A 23771-nucleotide genomic window follows, 5' to 3' on the forward strand; every position below is an offset into this window, starting at 1 on the left:
TCTCATCTTCAAACATCTAAAAGGCTGTCAACATGGAAAATGGAGCATGCTTGTTTTCTCTTGCTCTGGAGGGTAGGACCTGAACCAATGGACCTAAGTTACAATAAAGGAGATTCCAACTAAACATCAGGAAGAACTTTCTGACAGCAAGAGCTGTTTGACCGTGGAACATACTCCCACAAAAGGTAGTGGGTTCTCCTTCCTTGGAGGTTTTTACAGAGAGATTGGATGGCCACCTGTCATGTATAATCTAGTTGAGATTCCTGCATTGCACAGGGTTGGGACAGATGACCCTTCAAACCCCTTCCAACTCTACAGTTCTGTGATTCTATGTACCTGTAGAGGCTGAATGGGAAAAACCCTTGAAGCTCAGCAGTGTTGAAGGATAAACACCTATGTCAAATTCTACGGTTTTCTACCTACGCACAGCATTTCAAAGGATCACGCAATACAATGGATGCTCTCGGTTACCTTGAACTATTTATATAACTTTCTAAACGAATTTTAAGAAGCGTTCACCTAGAATGCCCGCAGTCATTTACCAACACAAAAAGCCATCACATGAACCAGAGCAAAGGCCATAACAGTTCTGTAATTTAAAAATACCAATTCTATATTAACCATAATACAAGAGGCCATAATCCAAGCAGGCTGTAGCGGGTCCACCGCTTACCACCAATTCATAGTGCGGTGGACTCACCCCGCTAACTGCCCCCAATTAATTATAGTGCGCACACCTCACTGCACACCAGTTACACAAATTTCTACAATTTACCACAGTTTATCTTGTGGGGGATCTTGTGTGAGGGAATACTTAAGTGATTAGAGTCTCAGGCAGAAAATGACCAAACAAACAAGAAAAGTTTCATTAAACAAAAAGAAGTTTTTGAAATAAACTGAGTCAGGAAATGCGTTCTTTCAGGTAGAAGTTAACTTATTTGCTTTAACTACGGTAACTATAAGAAGTCTCAGGCCCAAACACAGTGTTACAGTGACAGCTTCTCTTAACCTCTCATAATCAGTGGCTACACTTCAGTTTCTAATACTGACAGTTAAATACTTTTAACACCATACAGCTTCCTTTGCCAATTAATACCTTGGTTCATGAGCAAGGGACACTTTTCCTCAAGTTACCCACTCTCTATGCCATGGGTAGGCAAACTAAGGCCCGGGGGCCAGATCCAGTCCAATCACCTTCTAAATCTGGCCCGCGGATGGTCCAAGAATCAGCGTGTTTTTATATGAGCAGAATGTGTGCTTTTATTTAAAATGCATCTCTGGGTTATTTGTGGGGCATAGGAATTCGTTGATTTCCCCCCCAAAAAACATAGTTCGGCCCTCCACAAGGTCTGAGGGACAGTGAACCAGTTCCCTGCTGAAAAAGTTTGCTGACCCCTGCTCTATGCCATCCAACTCCTGAGCTTTTCCAAATGGTATAACAGACCCAGGGGATGACCTCACCCCTCACCCCTTGTTAGTGACTTGGGAGTCTTCTGTACCTAGAACAACTCTCCCCTCCTGGCTAGTATGAGACCCAGGTAGCCTAAATTCCCACACGTTCTACCTCTCCTGGCTCAGTCTCAGCCCTCCCAGGACACTCCAGTCTGTATACCTTCCCAGACCCTCAACCTGGTCTCCCTTTCTATGCTGCGAGGCTCTGTCCTCTCACAATGGATAGTAGATGTTTAACTTAACACAGAACCAGTTCTGCCTCAGTCAAATCCTATCCTACTCCCTATCTCTCATCTCAAATCGAGCCCTCTCTCTTAACCTGAACCGTAGCCCTATCTAACTCTCTTCCTCAGAAACTTCCCCTTTTTATCCTCCCTCCCTAAGTGCTGCTCCTCCCCCTTCTGTGACTCGCTGACTTTGTAGCCAATCAGCAATGGGCTCCAGCGCTCTGGTGTAATGGGGGGGGGGGCTGCGCCACCAGTCTGGCACTGCTGTCCGTCACACAAGCATTCACCAACTTACACTGCAGTTTTCCGGAGGGACCAAAAGTTGTGTGATTTCCCCACCGTGAACACAGAAGATGTGTTTCATTTCTCCAGAAAAGATGTCCCAGATGATGACGGAAAAATCCACGCCGCCTGACACCAGGTATCTTTGGTCGTAACGAGTAGAGACTTGGTGGGGATACAGCAAGCAGGTGACTTTGTTCCGATGGCCACGCAGAGTTCTGTGGGGCGGCCAACCTAAAAAGTTAAGGAGGAGACACAAAAACCACAACATGCCATGGGTATGAATGTCATTTTAAGGATTTCAGTATTAGAAAATCAAATGCATAGCAGCAGGCCCATGATAATTACTACTGATAACCCAAAACAGTGAGAGCTGGACCATAAAGAAGGCTGATCGCCGAAGAATTGATGCTTTTGAGTTATGGTGCTGGAGGAGACTCTTGAGAGTCCCATGGACTGCAAGAAGATCAGACCTATCCATTCTGAAGGAAATCAGCCCTGAGTGGTCACTGGAAGGACAGATCCTGAAGCTGAGGCTCCAGTACTTTGGCCACCTCATGAGAAGAGAAGACTCCCTGGAAAAGACCCTGATGTTGGGAAAGATGGAGGGCACAAAAAGAAGGGGACAACAGAGGATGAGATGGTTGGACAGTGTTCTCGAAGCTACAAACATGAGTCTGACCAAACTGCAGGAGGCAGTGGAAGACAGGAGCTCCTGGCGTGCTCTGGTCCATGGGGTCACGAAGAGTCGGACACGACTAAACGACTAAGCAAACCCAAAATAAACTGTTGTCACATCCATTCAGCGAAACACACACCCATAAAAGTCCTTTTTATGGCCCATTTAGGGAGTCTTTGGATGGTTTTACCAGCAGAGTTGCAAACTGCACTCCAACGCTCTGCATCTGTAAATGCAATGTTTATATCTTCCACTTTCTAGGGCACAGTAACACAATTCAGAAGTGGGACCAAAAGCACTCGCATATATCATTTGATTCTGAAAGTAAGTGCCTGTGTTTGTTTAACTATTTTAACAGATGCAGGAAGACACCCCTAAGCCAGAAGAACCACTACAGAAGAACCGCTAAGGGAGCTTGGCATGTTTAGCCTGGAGAAGAGGAGGTTAAGGGGTGATATGATAGCCATGTTCAAATATATAAAAGGATGTCATATAGAGGAGGGAGAAAGGTTGTTTTCTGCTGCTCCAGAGAAGCGGACACGGAGCAATGGATCCAAACTACAAGAAAGAAGATTCCACCTAAACATTAGGAAGAACTTCCTGACAGTAAGAGCTGTTTGACAGTGGAATTTGCTGCCAAGGAGTGTGGTGGAGTCTCCTTCTTTGGAGGTCTTTAAGCGGAGGCTTGGCAACCATATGTCAGGAGTGCTCTGATGGTGTTTCCTGCTTGGCAGGGGGTTGGACTCGATGGCCCTTGTGGTCTATTCCAACTCTATGATTCTATGATTCTACATCGCAATGCCCTCTTCAAATACCAGCAGAGCAAATAAAATGCTTCAACACCACATTTCAAGGCACACTTTTAACGATTGCTCACACACCCCTTCTGCGCACGTGCTCATCTTGCAGGAGCTGAACTATAGCGGTTTGAGTTGCTGGTACAATAATAATGCTTCCATCTTCACGACCACAAACCAGGCGTCCATGTGCAGGGATATATACACTTGCTGTCACTTTAAGCGGCTCATCGCTATTGGGCATGAAGCTCAGCTGATCTATAATTCCAGCAGGACGAGGAGCAAGTTTGGTGAACGCTTCTTGCAGGGAAGTGGAAGTTGTCACTTTCAATCCTGCTTTAAAGAACAAACAAAGGAATAAAACGAAATGCTCAGAATAAAGTGCTGTAAAAGTACAAGTGTTCTAAATGCTTTTCAGTTAAGCTACCCCTTACAAAACCATGTTTGGAAACGGACCCTGCCTGGTTGTCCACAGCAAGGATCACATATTGGTGACAAATCTGGGAAATCACCGTATTTTTCGCTCTATAAGACGCACCCGACCATAAGACGCACCTAGTTTTAGAGAAGGAGGCTTCGGGCAGCTATCCCTGAAGCCAGGAGAGCAAGAAGGATCGGTGCACACCGATCCCTCTTGCTCTCCTAGCTTAAGCGAAAGCTGCGCAGCCTGCATTCGCTCCATAAGACGCAAACACATTTCCCCTTACTTTTTAGGAGGGGGAAAGTGTGTCTTATAGAGCGAAAAATACGGTATTCACGAACTGGGGCTTCTTCCTTTCTATGATGCTGCAGGTTACCAATATTGGTATGCATACTAGTAAAAAAAAATTCGGGCTAGCCATGTTTGTGGGATTATTTTGAAGATTTAGTAAAATCACAACAAACAATATTGTAATACTCAGAGTGGACATATTTGGTTGTACCTAGAGATGGGAAGGCCTGGAAAAAAACCCCAGAAAAAATGGGGGGGGGGACAGATTTTTTCCATAGCCAAAATTGGAAAAGAAGTGTGTGGAATATTCAAACTATATCAAATTGTTGGGGGTGTGGGTTTTTGGGGGGTTTTTTCTGGGGAAAGAATAGCATTGGGGAAACCGGGGGAAAACCTGGGTCCCCCCCCCAATTTTCCCAGTTTTCCCCCAGGTCTTCCTATCTCTAGTGTACCCAATGAAGTCATCCCATTAGCACAAGGACTTCTGCCTGTGCAAGAGGATTTCCTTTCCCCTCCCAACACAACCCCCTTGCCCAATCTACTCCAGAGGGTTATAGGGAAACCTGAAAAACACACACACACACACAAATATCACCCCACCACACTTTAAAAGAGAGGTGGTGGTTAGGGAAAGTGGGAGGCAGAACACTGCGATCTACAATTAGAATTGTGCTCAGATTAAAGAAATCTTAATCAATTCATCATTTGGAATTTAATCTATTAAATCTGCATACATTTGTACACGAAAAACAGCTGTGAAGAAAAAGGCACATTATTTTAGATGACTGCAAAAGTCATCGCGGACACTGTCCTGCTATATGCCTTCCCTTTCACACACCATTAGAATGCCTCTTCCGATATGTTTTTGCAAAGAGCTCCCCTATTAAGAATAAGGTGGGTTTTCTAAAACAACAGCTCCTCTATGGCCTGATTAATTGGAGTGACCTTTTTAAATCAAGCTACCCATCTATAACTTAATCTAACCTATAAAACAGGCTAAATATTGCAGACCCAAGTTCATACTAACATTAGATTACCATGAAAGAGAGGCTGCTTTTTTAATCTTGAAAATTCAGAACTCATTGTTACACCTCAAAAAGGATTATTAGACTAAAGTTTAATTACTTCTTTATCTAAGTGCCTTTCTCATGTATGCTACCCTTCATTTCAGGATGTGTTTATATCCTTTATTCTCACGACGCCTGCCTGCATGTATTACACTTGACAGATTTCTTACTTTGCACATCTGATGATGAATACTTATTTTCAATAGGAGTGATTTTCAAATAACATCTCACAAGAGAGTATGTTCATGCCAGAATCCTCCTTTTTTCAGATCTGAAGTGTCACAAGACATTACAACTGCTTAAACACAGCCATTCTTTTAGAGCCTGGTTTTTATGAATTGCTTTGTAACTGAAACAGAGAGGATGAGCGATGAAATTGTGTGCAGGGGAATCTAGCGACAGACTCCCACAGGGATGGCGACAATGCATGCCGAAGCTTTTCCGGGAGTTTTAGAGACTTGCTAGATTTTACAGAAATGAGCACCATTCTTATACAATGGTACCTCGGGTTACATACGCTTCAGGTTACATATGCTTCATGTTACAGACTCCATTAACCCATAAATAGTGCTTCAGGTTAAGAACTTTGCTTCAGGATGAGAACAGAAATCGTGCTCCAGCAGCGTGGCGGCAGCAGGAGGCCCCATTAGCTAAAGTGATGCTTCAGGTTAAGAACAGTTTCAGGTTAAGAACAGACCTCCAGAACGAATTAAGTACTTAACCCGAGGTACCACTGTAAAGGGAAATGTCTGCGCTGAAGATGCTTGTTAATTGCAAAGTAGCTACCTTCTGTCACACTTGGATGGTCAAGTGAATTTGGGATATTCCAAATGCTGAGCCTCCCTGAGGAGTCTCCCTGAATAAGCAGTTTGTGAAAGCACTCTCTGCGGCCGTAGAAGAACCGAGTCACAGGAGGACAGATTAATAACTGCAAAAAAAAGGAAAGAGGCATCAGTGTGATCTCAGAGAAAAGGGAAGAAGCAGAAGGCAACCTTGAGCATCCGAATCCCAGTTTTACACAGCTCTTGGTGAATACATGGAGGTTCTCAGGTATGATTCTCAGCATCTGCAGTTAAACAATTTAAGGTAGAATGGGTTGGGGAAAGCCACACCTGAGCGCTTCGATTGGAGTTTCCAAAACTTGACGCTCCAGCTGGTTTCTGGACTACAACTCCCATCATCCCTAGCTAGCAGGACCAGTGGTCAGGGATGATGGGAATTGTAGTCCAAAAACAGTTTGAGGAAACCCTGGCTTAGACAGACCCTTCCAGTCATAAGAGACTTGATGCTGGGAAAGTCAGTTTCAATATGTTCATTGCAAGACTGTCCACACAGCATTTAACTAACAAGCCTCCTTGCTGTGAACACTGCAGCAACCCAAATAAAGTCTTACCTGCTTATCTGATTTCTCCACTGCTCTGTCCACAACACAGTGGAGTTGAGGGGGATTTAGATTTTCGACAACTTTTCCAACATCACTGCGAAATGAATCACTAGCTGGCAAGCAACTGCGGAGGAGAGCCACACATACACATATAAAGACGGCAAAACATAACAAGCTTAATCTCACAGCTTCAGTGTACATGTATTGGTCGCAGGCTACACAGCTAGGTATGAGCTGAGGCTCCTTCATTTGCTTCAGGAGCTAGTTTGACCTACTAGGTTGACATCAATGGCTCAGAGGTAGAATGGTCTGTAGAACCTCCTTCAGGTTCTTATACTTATTTAACTGGCCAACTTCTTGCACAAAATGCTTGTCCCTGTCATTTTATGCCAAAAGAATCCACAGAGGCTAATCACATAGTGTTGCATCCAATTGTGTTCCTCCAGCAGAGGCTTCAAAGAGCTAAGAAGTGGTGGGTAGGGAAATGTATTTTTTACAAATTCCCCCCTCTCGCTTGCAGCCCTCCTTGCCAATTACCAAACTGTTCTCATACAGTTCCCCCAACCCTTTAGAATACATGTGGGAAGGCATAGGGGGAAATCAGGAAAAATACCTCCTTCCCTGCTTCTGTTAACAGAAGACTCCACTGAATCAGAAAGCCTTATCTTGGCAGGGGGGTATAAGTGAGAGCAGTCCATATGTTTTACTGAGCAAGGAAGAGCCTTCACGAATGCAAACATATGGACAGCATGAACTTCTTCCGTCTTTCAGCCTTTTAATTGTAAATTCCATTTACATTCAACCTTCATTTAGCATTGCAGAGGAAAGCGTGCCCAATTATGCTTCCCCGCCCGTCCCACATGCAGACAGTTCGAAACCTTCCGTTTTAGAACTAACCACAGTTCCCCACAATTTCCAAAGTGAGGGAACTGTGGTTTTTCCCAGCCACAATTTAGTTTAGAGAAGCCAAGATCCGACCATGGTATTCCGTTTGTTAACATCACCTATTTTTGTTCTAAACCAATAGCATGGAGGAATGTCTCTTTAAATCATGGGTAGGCAAACTAAGGCCTGGGGGCCGGATTCGGCCCAATCGCCTTCTAAATCTGGCCCATGGACAGTCTGGGAATCAGCGTGTTTTTACATGAGTAGAATGTGTCCTTTTATTTAAAATGCATCTCTGGGTTATTTGTGGGGCCTGCCTGGTGTTTTTACATGAGTAGAATGTGTCCTTTTATTTAAAATGCATCTCTGGGTTATTTGTGGGGCACAGGAATTCATTCATATATTTTTTTCAAAATATAGTCCACCCCCCCACAAGGTCCGAGGGACAGTGGACCGGCCCCCTGCTGAAAAAGTTTGCTGACCCCTGCTTTAAATGAAACGTTTAAAAGTGAAACCCTTTGTCCCTGTGTACCTGGCTGGCAGTTTATAGATAAGACTTTGACCATCTTCTGTCCATATGATTACTTTGTCCGCTGATACAAAATCGCCACCTGTCCATGTCTGTCCATTCTCACTGGGGACTGAGCATAACAGGGAATAATCACCAGCATCAAACACCTAAAGAAAATAATCACATAACAAAAAACCCATCACTGTATCATAAATTCTGTCCTGTAGTTGGATAGTTGAGAACTCAGCAACTCCCTGTACTTTTTAGATACAAAGGGAACAAATTATAAACACATCCCCTAAATATAGAATGAACTGTAATGGACTCCAGCTGATCTTACTAGTAACTAAAAGAAATATTTTGTTTATTAAAAGATCTATATCCCATCTTTCCATTTAAAGGCAAACTGCCCAAGACAGCACACATCTTTAAGATACAAATTATCTTAAAAACGCTAGATAAAAAAAGGTCACAGTCAATGTAGAGACATAAATAAAGGGATTTGTGAAACTTTTCGGCTCAGTGGGTCAGAAGCCTGGTGGAAAATGAATGTTTTAGCTTTGTGTCTGAAAGCCATCAGAGAAGGTACAAGAGGAACTCCCTACATAGGAGACAAAGGCCTGCAAATATTGTATAATCCATACCAGAAGCAATTCTTTCCCCTTTTCCTTTTCGTAAGAAAAAAAAAACGTGGGAAAGCAAAGGTCATATTGGGGATCTTAGTAATTCTACTAAAATAGGGATGGCTAACTTTCATTCACCGGTCTTGAAAGAACTACACTGGCTCCCAGTACGTTTCCGAGCACAATTCAAAGTGTTGGTGCTGACCTTTAAAGCCCTAAATGGGCTCGCTCCAGTATACCTGAAGGAGCGTCTCCACCCCCATCGTTCTGCCCGGACACTGAGGTCCAGAGGTTCCCTCATTCTGGCGGTTCCCTCATTGCGAGAAGTGAAGCTACAGGGAATCAGGCAGAGGGCCTTCTCGGTTGTGGCGACCGCCCTGTGGAACGCCCTCCCACCAGATGTCAAAGAGATAAACAACTACCTGACATTTAGAAGTCATCTGAAGGCAGCCCTGTTCAGGGAAGTTTTTGATGTTTAATAGGTTATTGTATTTTAGTGTTTTATTGGAAGCCGCCCAGAGTGGCTGGGGAAACCCAGCCAGATGGGCGGGGTATAAATAATAAATTATTATTATTTATTATTATTATTATTATTATTATGCCTTAGGGTCACAGTCACGGTTAGGCAATTCTCTGAGGGATGCATGCCAGCACATCACACATTCACTGTCCACCCCTGCCCAAGAGAGAGATGAGAGAGAGAGACAGAAAGAGAGAGAGAAATAGAACTCTTTCTCTGTGTCCCAAATAAGAACCCCTCCCTGATATCACAAAGGGTCACAGAGACAGCAGTTTTCCTCCCAATTGCAGCACACGGCAAAGAAGGGAAGACTTCTCTTCTCAGCTCAACGCTTAGAACAGCCTTATGATTACTCTGGAAAAGAACTTTTTGTCCCTCTGTTACAGCACCACTGCTAGAAGTTGTTTTGCTCAGGAAACAGAATGGAGCACACATTCCTGCTTTCTGAAAACTAAAACCTCCTAAAACTGGTGCTGGACCAGAGGGAGAAAAGGCACGTTTCCAAAGTAAACAGATACACAATTTTGCTGGTACTTGAAGTAGCCTGGTGGACCGGATCCAAGCCATAGGTTTACCACTCCTGCATCAAAATCTACCTTATCATTTGAATAAAGCCTGTAGTATTATAAAGCAAAAGCAACACGCCAGCAACAGGGTGAGCTCACATGCACTGAAGAGATTATGTGTTTGATGAAATCAAAATCCAGTTGATTTATAATCTGACTATCCTAAGCTTCCTTGCATACGTGTCTCACTGACAGTAGTTGTAGCTTGCAGAATAAAGAAAATCCAGCTTTTACTTAACTGGTTATCCTTACCCTCCAGTATTTAGAACAAACCACCAACAGTGATCTTTGGGTAAATGCACAGAAAGAAATACTTTGGCAGTTTTGACAGTAAATTGGTTTAGACTCCTCTTCAAAGATTGGCTCTGTATCCTATAAAGAGAGAGGAAAGCATTTCAGTCACTCATGCAATGATCACCAATATATTACATTCCTCGACTCCTTCTTTGCACTCCTATAATTAATACAACTAATCAGATTGTTCCTTTTTCTTACTGGTTTTTCCTGCCACACAAACTTTTTTGTAGCTTTAAAACTTAGCTCGAGAGGAACTGATTTTAAACTCATATTGGGCTGGATCCAGACCTTGCCTTCCATGGATAAAAAGTTCCATTCTGTCCACAGAAGGAATTTCATCCAGTGAAGTGATCCCACTGGCGTGGGGGGACAGGACGTGGGGACTTTAGATAATTCTTTCTCCACTGCAGGCCCCAGAACCACTTCCCACACTGTTCACCTGCAGAGACAAAGTCTGGATCCAACCATAACTTCCTTTCAAGAATTAGTTGGGGGACATACTCGCCTTCATCTTCAGTAAGCAATTTTCATGTAGCATGATGGCTACATCTTGCATTCACTTGCTGAAGTAGTAAATTATGTTTGTGCCTTAGAAATAGACATTCCCCCTTCTCAAAGTGGCTGAAATGCTTAACAAGCAACACTGGTGATAGGTCATGAAACTAAGGAAGAAATATGTATTAATCCACCTTTTCCAAAAGGAAGGAACAAAACCAGGAAAAGGTATATATATATATATATATATGTGTGTGTGTGTGTGTGTGTGTGTGTGTTTATATGTTAAAAACTAGACATTCTCTATCTGCACGTACTCTATCAGACTAAGTCAAAGCATAGTAAACATGTCATAAGAAAAAGCCCTTAAGCAAGCAGATTTTAAACACCATCTGTCCAGAGCAAAAATAGAAGCATTTATGAAAATAAGTCTATATTTGTAATGGGAGCACAGCAAAAGTTACTGTTGATCGTTTTTGGCGATAAAGCCAGACTGACTAATAAAGCCAATTCTGGAAGAAGAAAGACTATCGGTATGAATCTGGGTCTGTTTCTCTTTACCTGCATGTGATTCACTTCAGAAGTTACGATCCACACTTTCAGAATGCCAGTCACCGAAACAGCCACAACAGTATCCTCTATGGAAAATGAAGACAGACCATCAAGACCTGTACACCAAACATTGTTTCTTAATGGTTGCAGAGAAAGTTCCTGAAAAGTAAGAATCAACCACGGGCTAACCTTGTGTTCTGTGAGATCGAATAACACTCATGGAGCTGATCCAGTCAGGAGAAATCTTTGACACCAAGGAATAAAGAACTTCGAGGCTGGTAGCATCCACGACAAGAATTTCTGGGTAGTGGCCGTGACACAACAGTCTCCCTTCGCGCTGGGTTCCAATTGTGAACTGATAGAACTGAATATTTAAAAATTGGGGGGAAAGAAAGATATCAGAAACTTTATAAATTAGTACTCTGGATGTGTGTGCTTGATCCACAATGCAGAATCTGCTTTCAGACCATAGGTGCAATCTATTTTTGTATAAGAACGGATTTTTATTTATTTTTTAAAAAGCATCCCATAATAAAAACTATGAGTGGTAACCAACTGCAGTAGCCCAATCAAACAACAGTTGTTCTGCTAGTGCGAGCTTTGTTCTTAACAAAGCCAGTGGGTGCCTTGTGCTTGGGAAATTCCTAGCAATTCCTAGCAAAACTGCTATTATTATTATTATTATTAGCATTCACCTCCCTGATGACCATTAAGCTTGTGCACGGCTGCAGGTACTGCCACTTTCACAACAACTTCAACTCTGAAACGACGTTGTGTGCTAACATTACATTACATGTAATTAAAAGAATACCAGAAATCAACGCTGAACAAGTTTTTCAAAGGTCAGCAGTATAATCTTGGTGCCGTGCACTTCACAGCAACAACCTGTGCTTATATGTTGCACTAGATTACAGGAACTGGGCATTTATTTAGCTTTGTAGTTCCCGTATTACCATTCATTCTTGTTGCAAAATATCACACATCAACTAATAATGGAATTTACTAAACTAATAACAGACCACAGAAACATCTTGCCAATTATCATTTCTACACTCCAGCTGGTACTGAAAGGCAGAAAAACTGGTTCCAGTTACCCCACACAGAATGTAAGTGTAGTCAACTTATATTTTTGCCAGTTTTTCTAACACATCATTAACAGTGCACATGTTTCGCAATGCAAAAAAACTCAACCCTCTGATCTGTCGTACTTGTATGAAAACTGGCAACTGAGTTCCTGTAAACTTTGTTAGCTTAAAAAGCCATTATAGGGAAGCCTATATATGCAGTATCACACAAAACCAGTTATGGCTTTTATTTATAAATCATTTACCTGTATACCAGTATGTGTGCAGGCTAATTTAGTAAATTCAATGCATCTTCCATCATTCACATCCCAGAGGCACATCTCCCTAAACAACACAGAAAGGACAATTAACCAATCATCCTCCTGCATTCACATGAACCAATGACTGTATCCGACTAATTTAATTAATATATATTAATTATTATTATTATTATTATTATTATTATTATTATTATTATTATTATTTGAATTTACATTCTGTCCTATACCTGCAGGTCTGCACAGAATGCAATGGCATGTTAGAGGAGGGGTTGTACCTCTGGTGGGAGCACACCGTGGTCCTTTTGGGGCAGTTTGTCCACGTTTGGTCCCCACCTGCATTCAGCTCTCGGCTGTGGCTCCTAGAAGCTGTCAGCAGGTAACAGCAGCCACACCTTGGGCTGGCCAGCTAAACCAAGTGAGAGTATCTGATGGCTCTCAAACACTCAGTAAGTTGAGGATTTTCCCGGCATGTCTGGCAGATTGAGTGGAAGGGACCAATAGTGGGTCCAACAGTGGGAACAGAGCTCATATAGGAGAAGGAAAACTCTCATCTTAAACATCCACTGCCTTACAGGATATCTTTGGGAAAAGAAAAGGGTCAGGAGTAAACCCTACACAAATCTGGAGTGGAGTCTCTATGACGGATGGATGGATGGATGGTGTCTTGCATGCCTCCTTCCGGCAACTACTGCAGCCAAGCTGGTGTCAAATGTATTGTTCTGCTTTCCTTTGGACCGTATCATCAAGGCTGAGAGAGGGGTCTTGTTGTCTGGGCAGGCCAGGACCTCCATACACACTGCTCAGGCAGTTTGACTTCACTCCCAGAGGTGTGCTCTTTCGTCTCTTGAGATAGAAGGACCCAACAACCCTCCCTCTCCTCTTAGCGCACCCTCAAATCTGCTCTGGGGTTCCCCAAAATCTCTGGAGTAGATTTTAGGGGTGCTGTGAGTGGGAAGGGAAGGAAGCAAACCAGAGGAAGCTCTGATGTGCTTTGGGAAGTTGTTCTGCATGCACAAAGGGCTCAGTTGGCCACAACCTTGAATCTCTTGGTTGATCTCTTGACATCTCCTTCTGATGAAAGGAGGAGGAAGGGCAAAGGTTCAATGAATGCTCATGACCCTTTGCACCATGGGTTGAAAGTAGGCTATGATGCCACACAGCAGTCAATATTTTAAGAGAATGAAAAATTGAGAAATCAATCACATGGGTGGGAAGGAGCTATACTTACCCACTTTCTGATGCACTCACTATATACTGCTTCTCAGATGAAGCACTGGCCTTGGACAAACAAGTAACTGAAGCTGTGTGACCAAACAGCAGGGCTCTAGGATTTATCTGTGATCAGAGAAACAAAGGTATTCAGAATTAACGAGAAAGCATCTGAATTGCCGAGCTTGATCATTGTATCAAAAGTTACCATAGGTATGGAGAAAGTACCATATTTTTCGCCCTATAGGACACACTTTTTCCCCTCCAAAAATGAAGGGGAAATCTGTGTGCGTCCTATGGGGCGAATACAGGCTTTCGCTGAAGCTTGGAGAGTGAGAGGGGTCGGTGCGCACCGACCCCTCTCGCTCTCCAGGCTTCAGGAAGCTATCAGCAAGCCTGGGGAGCCCGCGGGAGTTCCCGCAGGGCTCCCCACGCTGCGGATAGCAGCCTGCCGCCCGGCGCGAGAATCGCTCTGAAGCACAGCGCCCCTCGCGCCGGGCAGACATCCGCAGCGTCGGGAGCCCTGCGGGAGTCTCAAATGACCTAGATGCACTACTGCTTCCCCACCCTTAACTCTGGGTTCTGATTGCCAAAGCAGAAGGTCCTGCAAGACTTCTGAAAGTTGCTCAGGCTTTGACTTTAGCAAGCTGGCAATAGATGTTCTACAACATGAGGGCAGCCATTAAGACTACTTCTTTGTTGGTGCTCTTGGTGGTTCTCAGATTTTGTAATGAGACACAGAAAGAGGCAGCCTCTTAAATTCTGTTATGCTTAAGCTGTTGAGTCTTAATGACACATTCAATGAAATGGAAGCCATTCTTTTAGATGAAAACAAGGAGGCTTTCAGTAGTTAAATCTAAGAATTTCTGTTCCTGGATTTATTATTATTATTATTAATAATAATAATAATTTATTTATACCCCACCCATCTGGCTGGGTCTCCCCAGCCACTCTGGGTGGCTTCCAACAAAGGATTAAAAATACATTAAAACATCAGTCATTAAAAACTTCCCTAAACAGGGCTGACTTCAGATGTCTTCTAAACGTCAGATAGTTATTCCTATAAGTGCCTGCTATTCATAATACCAAACGATTGCTCTCACACTCTGTGGCCAATGCCTTGCTTTCTCAGCAAGACCAGTCCACATTTAAGAGTTTTATTTGCATACAGAACCAGTTTGCAATTTATGCAAGCTGATGCCTTTCATCCAATTTGTATAGGAAAGTTTTTGCTGTTGCATTCCACAGCTTTGCTTCACATGTGTAAGGTATTTCAGGTCAGGAGTACACACCTTTCACTGGCAGAGAACCACAAAATATTCCAGCATAAACACATCTGCTTTAAAACAGATCACTTAAAAATGAGTGTCTCTTGCTTTAAATGGCATCCAGGTGCTGCAAGCGGTGTTACCTTGGCCAAATCAGCTGCTATGCGCCTTTCTAATCTAATGTCATAAGGCTATGATTGGTAGAAAAACGTTTTATTTTAAAAGTTACTGGAACTTCACAGAGCAGATCGCTTGTTTAAGCTACCAATAATCATTCAAACAACTGAAAGTTCCATTGCTTCTTGTCGTTTTCTATGTATGTGCAATAGACATGCAATTAGCTTTGAAAGCTCACCCTCATAAAGGGAACAAAGAACATGTCATGGCATACAGAAGAGGTGAACTTCAGCTTCTAGTTTATTTATTTGGCATTCAAGCCTGCACGATCTTTAAAGGCTTACTGCAAATACCACCACCACCTAACTATACCACAAACCCAAAAAACACAAGCAGACAAGGAGTGCAGTTTTACAAACAGAATTGTTTACAAGAGACAATGCATTCCCAGGTTCAGCATCTGTATTAGTTATTCATGTTAAATTGATCCAGCAGGTTGACCTCCAAAAGGTCAGGGGGAAGGGAGAACCCAACAGAGCCGCTTTCCAGCAGAATTCATTGATTTTCCATGCTAATGATAAAAAAAAAAATCAACACTCTCTCCTACAAAAGCAACCCTATGAATATCAATAATACATATTGATTGTTATGCATCAGCTCAAGCAGCAAGATTTTGCTTTGGAAGAAGCATGCATACCGTAACTATGCCTTATCTGTAGGTTACCAGACACACACTCAAATCTGATTATAAATGTTCAGAAATGTGTTTAAATTGTGTTTCTGCAAAACAGGGCATTAATTACATTTAAACAAACCTAGGCATTGTGAAAGACATCGTATAGTGCCCAGTTAACTTACCTCCAGATCTGAAGAGAGGTCCCAGAGACATATCTGTCCATCATGACATCCCGTTACAATCATTGACACATCATCCATTAGTAGGATGGCCGATACACAGTGAGTGGGAGCTTTGCGTCCCCATAGCACAATTGGAAGGACCAAACTGTTGCCCGCCATTATGGTATCACACCTGTAAATGCAATATGCATAATGATGATGATTAATTGATATACATGCCAAAGTGGCTTCTTATTTCGATTCCAAAAGTAAAGAATAACTCAACTAATTTTATTAGTATTGAGTTAAGATATGTGATGCATCTAAACATCAAAGAGCGTTCTACAGAAACGCATCTCAGTTCAATACCATTGCATGTGCCACCAAAAATACACACACAAAAAAACCTGTTTGAAAGCTCTTTAACTTTTTTATTCACCCAGCAAAATTCCAAATGAGTTAAGGTTACCCGGAGAGGGGCAGTGGAATACTCAACATTGAGTTTGTAATGAAGGGTTCTTCAATATTTAATTAAAGAAACTCGTGTGTTAATGTACTGCTGCCTTGCTTCTCCACCAGTCATTTAGGGGAAAGAAAGTGCCTGTTGTCTATTATCAGCTGTGGCCCAAGAGAAATCATCATTGGGAAATAAATATTTCAGAAGTTCTCGAGACAAGTAAGATGATGTTCAGTTTCTTTCTCCAAACGATACTTAGCATACACAGAGGCCTCATTTGCACAACACACTAAGACTGTGACTGAGCCATAGATACAGACCAATACAACCGTACACACTGCATTTGTACAGAGGAAGTCATGCATCCATGGCAGAGTTTGCTTTCTAAAATCAAAGACAGACGCAGGCAGATATAGAGGTAAAAATTAAAAATAAATCTTCAGGATATGAAACAAAAACAATTACAAAAAATGAACTTATACACATAGACTGGTTTTTTGTTACATCTGTTACAACTGAATGCTTTCTGAAGCTTTTTAAAAAACAAATATTTGGATTCTATTTGATAAAAGTCTGTACACTATTTTAAAAATGGTTTTCTTACCATTAAGTAAAAAAATAGTCATAGGAAGTAGGAGGTAAGTGATGTCTTGCAATATTGGCATTTGTACTTTAAGTTTGTGGGGCAATTATGGGCCTCCCTTTTTGTGATTTTCTCTGGGTTTTTTGCAGTACACACAGAGCCTGTGCTTCAGGAAGAGAGACAACAGCTGGCTATTATTTCACCCTTCAATGCATCATCACTTCAGTGGTAAACAGCTAATTTGGTATGCCATAAAAAAAAAACCTTTAAAAAAAAACTTAATTTGTGCTGCCATAGGAAAATTACACAGCAAAATGTGACCTTTCCAAGGAAAGATGAAGCAGCTTCCACCCTCCCGATTTTAAGATTATTTCATTATTTAAGATTAACACCACAATGGTCCCTCTTACTCTAAATCATTACACAGAGTAATTCTTAATGCAGCCAACAATTATTATATAAGGGCACAGGACATCCAAGCAGATCAACACACATTGTACAAGTCAATACAAATTTGACTTATATCACAGCGTCGTACCTATTGCTTTGGGCAGGCTGCACTATCAGATATGACCCTGTCTGTCATAACTGACCATGCCACCAGGATCATCTGCCACAGACAAATATGTAGCCATCCTTCTCCCTATCAAAAGCCACAAGCTTCCTGGTGCCCAAGAACATTTGCTGGCTCTTGGCCGTGCTCAAACTGCAACTGGTTCCTACCAGGGCCGGATTTAGGTTTGATGAGGCGCTACGCTACTGAAGGTAATGGGGCCCTTTATATGTCTAGCTGTCCTTTGTCAACAACAAATTGTCACTGTTTTTTGTGTCGAATGTATGCTATATGGTAATTCGGGGACCTAATAGGTATCTAAAGCCATTTGTGCATGTTGCCATGCAACCAGTCCATGGAGAATGCAGGCACCCTATACAGTGGACGCTTGGGTTGCGAACGTGATCTGTGTGGGATGCACGTTCGCAACCCGCAGCGTTCGCAACCCGCAGAGACACATCTGCACACATGGGAGTTGCAATTTGGCGCTTCAGCGCATGCACAAAGCACAATTTAGTGCTTCTGCACATGCACACCCCCAAAACCCGGAAGTAACCCGTTCCGGTACTTCCGGGTTTCAGCGGGACCGTAACCCGAAAAAATGCAACCTGAAGCATCTGTAACCCGAGGTATGACTGTATATAGAAATGAGCTAACCAGTGGTATTTTAGGGAGCAGGCAGGACTCATGACTTACATCATAGGAGCCTACACAACACAAAACACTGTTGCTGCATGTAGGTTTTATTTTGTTTGTTTTTTATCTTATATTTTGGAAATGTACGCCCAGTTGTTTTTTCTTTAATTTTTTGGGGAGGCCGCAAGAGAGTGGGGCCCTAAGCTATAGCTTGTTTAGCTTCTACATAAATCCAGCACTGGTTTCCATCCTACCTTTCCATCAATTTCCCCTCCCCAACTATAATTTGCCTGTGCAAATTTCTCTGGCCCTGAAAGCCTCCCCCAGTTCCCAGTCTCCACCTGTCCCACTGCCTTTGTGGAACAGGCTTCAGTTTGGCTCCCCAGCCTTCACTTTCACCTCAGTCCTCAGACAGATTTGGCCAGACTATCTTTTCAGAAGAGGCTTTGCCTTCTGAGTCGTGACAGGGGCGGCCCATCCCATTTCGCCACCTGAGGAGAAACGGGAAGGTGCTGCCCCACCACCCATCACCCGCCAAAACCTCACTTACTTGGGTGATGCAGCAGGTGCTGCCTCTGGGGTTTCTGTCCCCCAAGGCAGCTGCCTCAACTTGCCTCACTGGAGGGCCGGCCCTGCCCTTTGACAATCTAGGTCCTTTTCCTAACCCTCACACGCCCTGACCCAACATACAAATCAGACTCCCAAAATTTATCATGCTAAACCACCTTCCAAAATTTCTGGTCACCTGAAGCCATTTATTTGTTAGTGTTAGTGGCAGCTGGACTAAAATTTGCCAGAACAGGGTTTGTTAATCGCACCAAAGCACACCGCAATACCTCAGCCTCTCAGTGAAGTAATTCAGACAAGACCTGCAAATGTCTTGAGCCGGAAGACAAATATCCAACAGCATGCTGAAGGGAATTTTTGTTACTTAAGTTGGTGGACTAGATGGACTACCAAAATTATTTTCTGTTTCAAAATGGCCATGTTTTCTTCCTTCTCCAATACAAAAAGTTTTGTGTGTCTTTCATGTGCTGTGCTGCAACTGCTCTGATAGTGTTTAAAGTCAATAAATTTTGAATATAGCTTATTCAAAGCTTGCCAATTTATTTCAGTCCTCTGTACAGTTTCTGTTTACATCAGCCTCTGTTATCTAAACTACACATCTTCCCTTTGGCATAAAACGTGTTTAAACCAATCACATACGAAGAACCACACAATCTGGACAGAGAGCAGGGCAAAACACACAAAACAAGAATCAGCTTCAAGGCTGCAATTATACAGTATATTCACTTACATAGGACTCAATTCTGAGGAGATATGTAGAGTATTATACCGTAAGTGGGCAATGGTCCCAGAATGATGATCTGCAGGTATTATTTGTACAGAATAAAACACCATACGCTTAATGTACTAGAACTGCACAGAACGGAACTTATTTCTAATTTCATAGCACCCTATTTTAGGTGCTCAAGATATCTATGCACTACTGCAGCACTGAGGAAGTACACAACTGAAAAAGGCACACATCTCCTCAATTTATTTATTTATTTCTGCCTAATAAAATTACAATAAATATTCATCAAAAACAGATTACGTCTTTAAAACAAGAGGCAAACATCAATAATATTCAGCTTTCAAAAAAATTAAAATACTGCCCTTCTGCGACTTTCCCAAAAACACATTTAAGGTAATGAATTTAATATCACTCTTCCTTCATTCATACAGCATTGCAAACTTCATTATATCTGTCCATGTAGAATTCAGGATACATGGAAGTTATCAAACACATTTCGGCATAGAATTGCACAAAATTCCCCAAAATTATGGAATACCATAATGAACAGGACCAATAAGCTGCTATAAACATCTACATAAAAACCAACCAACACCAAGCTTTCAGAAAGGAAATATTAAATCTAGTCAAAGAAGGAATGTTGTTTCTACAACTACCTGTTTCCTTTTGTTTTTTTAGTGCGGGATCTGAACGCTTTTAGTGCTATCTTCATTTTCAAGAAGTGCAGGCTCATTTTGACAGAGGATAGGGCTGGTCGGTTGGAACAGTGCAAGCTTCTTTAACAGTACATTTAGAATACCAAATATATCTCAGTGAAAAAAAATCAATATTTTCACATCAATGATGGAAAAGTACAGTCACAAACATATTAATCTGCTAACAAACAGTCCTGAAGCTTTCGGGCTATGAATAATTATACTCTGAAGCATATATTTTCTGCAGGACTGGCGCTGATCCCCAACCCTCGGCCTGGAGAACCTGAAAATATATCATTAAGAAATCACTTTCTCAGACCTTCAGAAGGTCCCAACACTCTGTTCTGCTGAAAGAAAACTCAATCCAACTCCCACTGAGTCTGTAAAAAGCTTTAAGCCTTCCAAGCTTTTTTCAGCAGCATATTAGTCTTTTCATTGTTTTTATTTATAGTTATCTCTGTAAATTTCCACAGACACAAAATAACACAGCCATAATCACTCTAAACGAAAGTGTGTACAACTAGGTTCAACTTAAGAGAAGGAATCAAAAACGTTCAGCTTCATTTATATCGCTATTGAAGATTATTGTTGTCTCCACTGTGCCCTTTATATTCAAAAAAGGTTAGGAGGGAAATGGCTGAGTCCTCTGGTAATTTTTAAGTACCAGAAGATTATCTGGGAAGAAATGCATGTTGACAAAAAATATTTTTTTTGCTGTATTTGTTAGGAACTTCTGCTGGGGGAGCTGAGAAAACAAGGACCAAACGGAAGGCATGAATGCCCCACACAGCAATAATACTCAATGCACTTGTATTTAATGGATTTGAACATTATTTGGTTTTGACAAAGTGCTGCAAATAAAAATCCAAATCACAATTCTGAGCCTGGTTGTTTGAGGGCTTTTAGGAAATTAAGGAGGCAGTTTCAGACCTAGTTGCCATGGAGACCAATCCACATCAACGATCAGTAATCAGGCTATCATTATCCGCAGGAGGGCCAAAGATTGAACTGACCTGGAAAATTAGCTATGCCACTACTTATAAGGGTAATCCCTCAACACAGCTGAGGGAAAGAACTCTGATAATGTGCCAATAAACACAAACATTAACTCATTTGTGCATTCATATGCCTTCCTTCTAGCAGGCTCATCTGCCTGCAGTATCTCAGGCTTCCAATAGTTGCAAACTTAATCTTTTTAAAACAATGGAAAAACTAAATTGTGAAGGATTTAATACTTTATAAACATGCAAGAACTTAGATCTTTGCAAGTTATACAACTTATAATAAACATTAAAATACCTCCCTTTGTTTTCATTAGAAAGGCACACAGTGGAAACCTTGGATGCAAGTTAAATTACCGTATTTTTTGCTCTATAAGACTCACTTTTTCCCTCCTAAAAAGTAAGGGGAAATGTGTGTGCGTCTTATGGAGTGAATGCAGGCTGTGCAGCTATCACAGAAGCCAGAACAGCAAGAGGGATTGATCCTGTTCTAAGATTCAGAATATTTTTTTTCTTGTTTTCTTCTTCCAAAAACTAGGTGCGTCTTATGGTCTGGTGCGTCTTATAGAGCAAAAAATACGGGTACATTTCCCCCTGTTCACATGAACTTCTCACTGAATATATGGAAGTGGTGGGGACTGATGCAGTTCCCAAAACTAAGTGGATACCCTGGTTTAGAAAATGAAACCAGTTGACTCCTTTGTCAACAAAACTAAAGCTTACTTAGGAGGAAATGAGGTAGTAAACAGTTCTAACTCCCTTTGCTTCATCTTCCTTTCCTTATAGGTGTAATAGGGACAGATGTTCCAAAGAAAATCCTCACTTTGCATATGACAACAGCAGCTAAAACAGGCTTCCTCAACCTCAGCCCTCCAGATGTTTTTGGCCTACAAATCCCATGATCCCTAGCTAGCAGGACCAGTGGTCAGGGATGATGGGAATTGTAATCTCAAAACATGCACAGAAATGGAAAGAAGGGAAGGATCCAACAAAGGAGGAGCGGCTTTTGAAAGCAATGCAGAAATGGCAAAACTGAAAGCAAAATTGAGAGATGATTAACTTTTCATAGAAGAATGGAGGCCTTTCATGGGCTATTAAAAAAAATTACAGTCAAATGAAATCGCAGGCAGGACTCGAGATAAAAGCAGCAGAAGAAAAATGACAAAACATTTGCAACAGAGAAACTTTTTGTGATACATAAAGAAATAATGCAGTAGAAAATGTTTGAGTAAAAACACTGTGGAGGTGAAACAGGGAAGTCAACTTAACGAAACAATGTATTTGATTTTAAGGTTATTGTGAAAACGTTTGAAAAGGTTTATTAAAAATTCACACATGCAAAGTATAGCTGCAGCACTTTGCACAGCTTTTTGGTTTTTATATTGTCTATTGTGTTCAATCTGTTCTCTCTGATTTCCATACAGCATTACTGTATGGTCAACCCATACTATATATTCAGCGATGTCAGAGGCATATAAAAGGACAAAGGATGAGAGGAGGAGTGGGGCAAAAGACAAAAGGAACCATGTTAATAACTGGCACTGATTTTTTAATCTATTGCATTTATAGACCACCTTTCTGCCAAGGCACCCCGTTTTCAAGTGCTATAAAACGCCCCCATGTATAAGACACCCCCTATTTTTAAAAAACCTGAAATTAAGAAATTAAGTTGTTTAGCTTTTGGGTGGGGGGGAGATCACTTCTGCCAATCGCTCACCCACCTGCCTGCCATTGCCAATCGCTTGCCACAGCCACTGCCAATCGCACACCTTGCCGCAGCTGCCAATTGTCTGCCCGCTCACCGCCACCAACAGCCCACATGCCCACTTGCCACAGCCGCCAATTGCCTGCCCAATTCCTGCAGTCACAGCTACTCACCAGCAGGCCTTTCCGCAGCCACCAATCGCCCACCCAATCTCCTGCCTGCTGCTGCCATTAATCACACGTCCCCCCTCTGCATTCACTATCCGTGTATCAGACAGCACCCAAATTTTGCCTGGTTTTTTTTAAAGCAAAAAGCATCATCTTATACACAGAAAAATACGGTATATAAAATGTGAACTTGGGCAGGCGGATGGAGGCAGTCCAACTGGAGCAAGCCCTGGTGCTGTCTTTGCCTCCCTCCCTCCTTCTGTTCTTCCTTTTCACAGGCAGCATTAGAAACTGATATATAAGCTAGGTGCCAAATACCCCCTTTAACCAGGGTTACGGTCACCAAAACGGAATGCCTAGTTGTCGTGTTTGGGACCAGACTTCTTGAAAGTTGTATTTTTCAATACGACTTTTTGGTTCCTGACATTCATTCTGAATGTGCAGATGAAATATAATGGATATAATTCCACAGGATGGGGTGTTAGTGTGTGAAAACAGTCAAGACCCAAGGATCCCCACGCATGCACCTCCACTTGCTGTTAAGAAAACAGGCACACACACACAAATATTTGCAAAATTCATCCCCAAGATGAATTTTTATCCTGCAGTGTTTTAAGCAATGTGTTGGTTTAAGATTACTATAAAAAGCACATTACTGTTAAAATTATTCCCTCCACACACTCATTCAGGTACACTATTGGAAACATGCTTCATAGTTTCAAGCGAAAAAAAGAGACTCTTTCAAGCTGTCACAACACAAATTATTCATCACACTTGTGAATTCAGAGTTCAAATCCATAAATTTTTGAAATAATCATTTATGTTTTCTAAAATCACAAGTTCTGCTCATGA

The 23771-nt window shown here is 42.0% G+C and overlaps 1 protein-coding gene across 4 annotated transcripts in view; it reads right to left on the reverse strand.

The window, feature by feature from the left end:
- WDR7 (WD repeat domain 7) overlaps positions 1 to 23771 on the reverse strand; it is a 213668-nt gene that overhangs the window by 184715 nt on the left and 5182 nt on the right. For 2 of the 4 annotated variants that reach the window (XM_028747877.2, XM_028747879.2), the window contains exons 2-12: positions 15847 to 16018; positions 13623 to 13729; positions 12380 to 12458; positions 11239 to 11413; positions 11059 to 11135; positions 9958 to 10077; positions 8018 to 8163; positions 6610 to 6724; positions 6003 to 6144; positions 3522 to 3770; positions 1975 to 2195 (exon numbers count right to left, since the gene is read on the reverse strand). In XM_028747877.2, coding sequence (XP_028603710.2) covers positions 1975 to 2195; positions 3522 to 3770; positions 6003 to 6144; positions 6610 to 6724; positions 8018 to 8163; positions 9958 to 10077; positions 11059 to 11135; positions 11239 to 11413; positions 12380 to 12458; positions 13623 to 13729; positions 15847 to 16005 — 1590 coding nt within the window. In that variant the 5' untranslated portion in view covers positions 16006 to 16018. Of the gene's footprint in view, positions 1 to 1974; positions 2196 to 3521; positions 3774 to 6002; positions 6145 to 6609; positions 6725 to 8017; positions 8164 to 9957; positions 10078 to 11058; positions 11136 to 11238; positions 11414 to 12379; positions 12459 to 13622; positions 13730 to 15846; positions 16019 to 23771 lie in introns of all 4 variants that reach the window. The other 2 variants (XM_028747876.2, XM_028747878.2) reach the window with 1 other exon arrangement.

The sequence above is a fragment of the Podarcis muralis genome, chromosome 11 (assembly GCF_964188315.1).
Source record: "Podarcis muralis chromosome 11, rPodMur119.hap1.1, whole genome shotgun sequence".
In the NCBI taxonomy this organism is placed as follows: Eukaryota; Metazoa; Chordata; class Lepidosauria; order Squamata; family Lacertidae; genus Podarcis; species Podarcis muralis.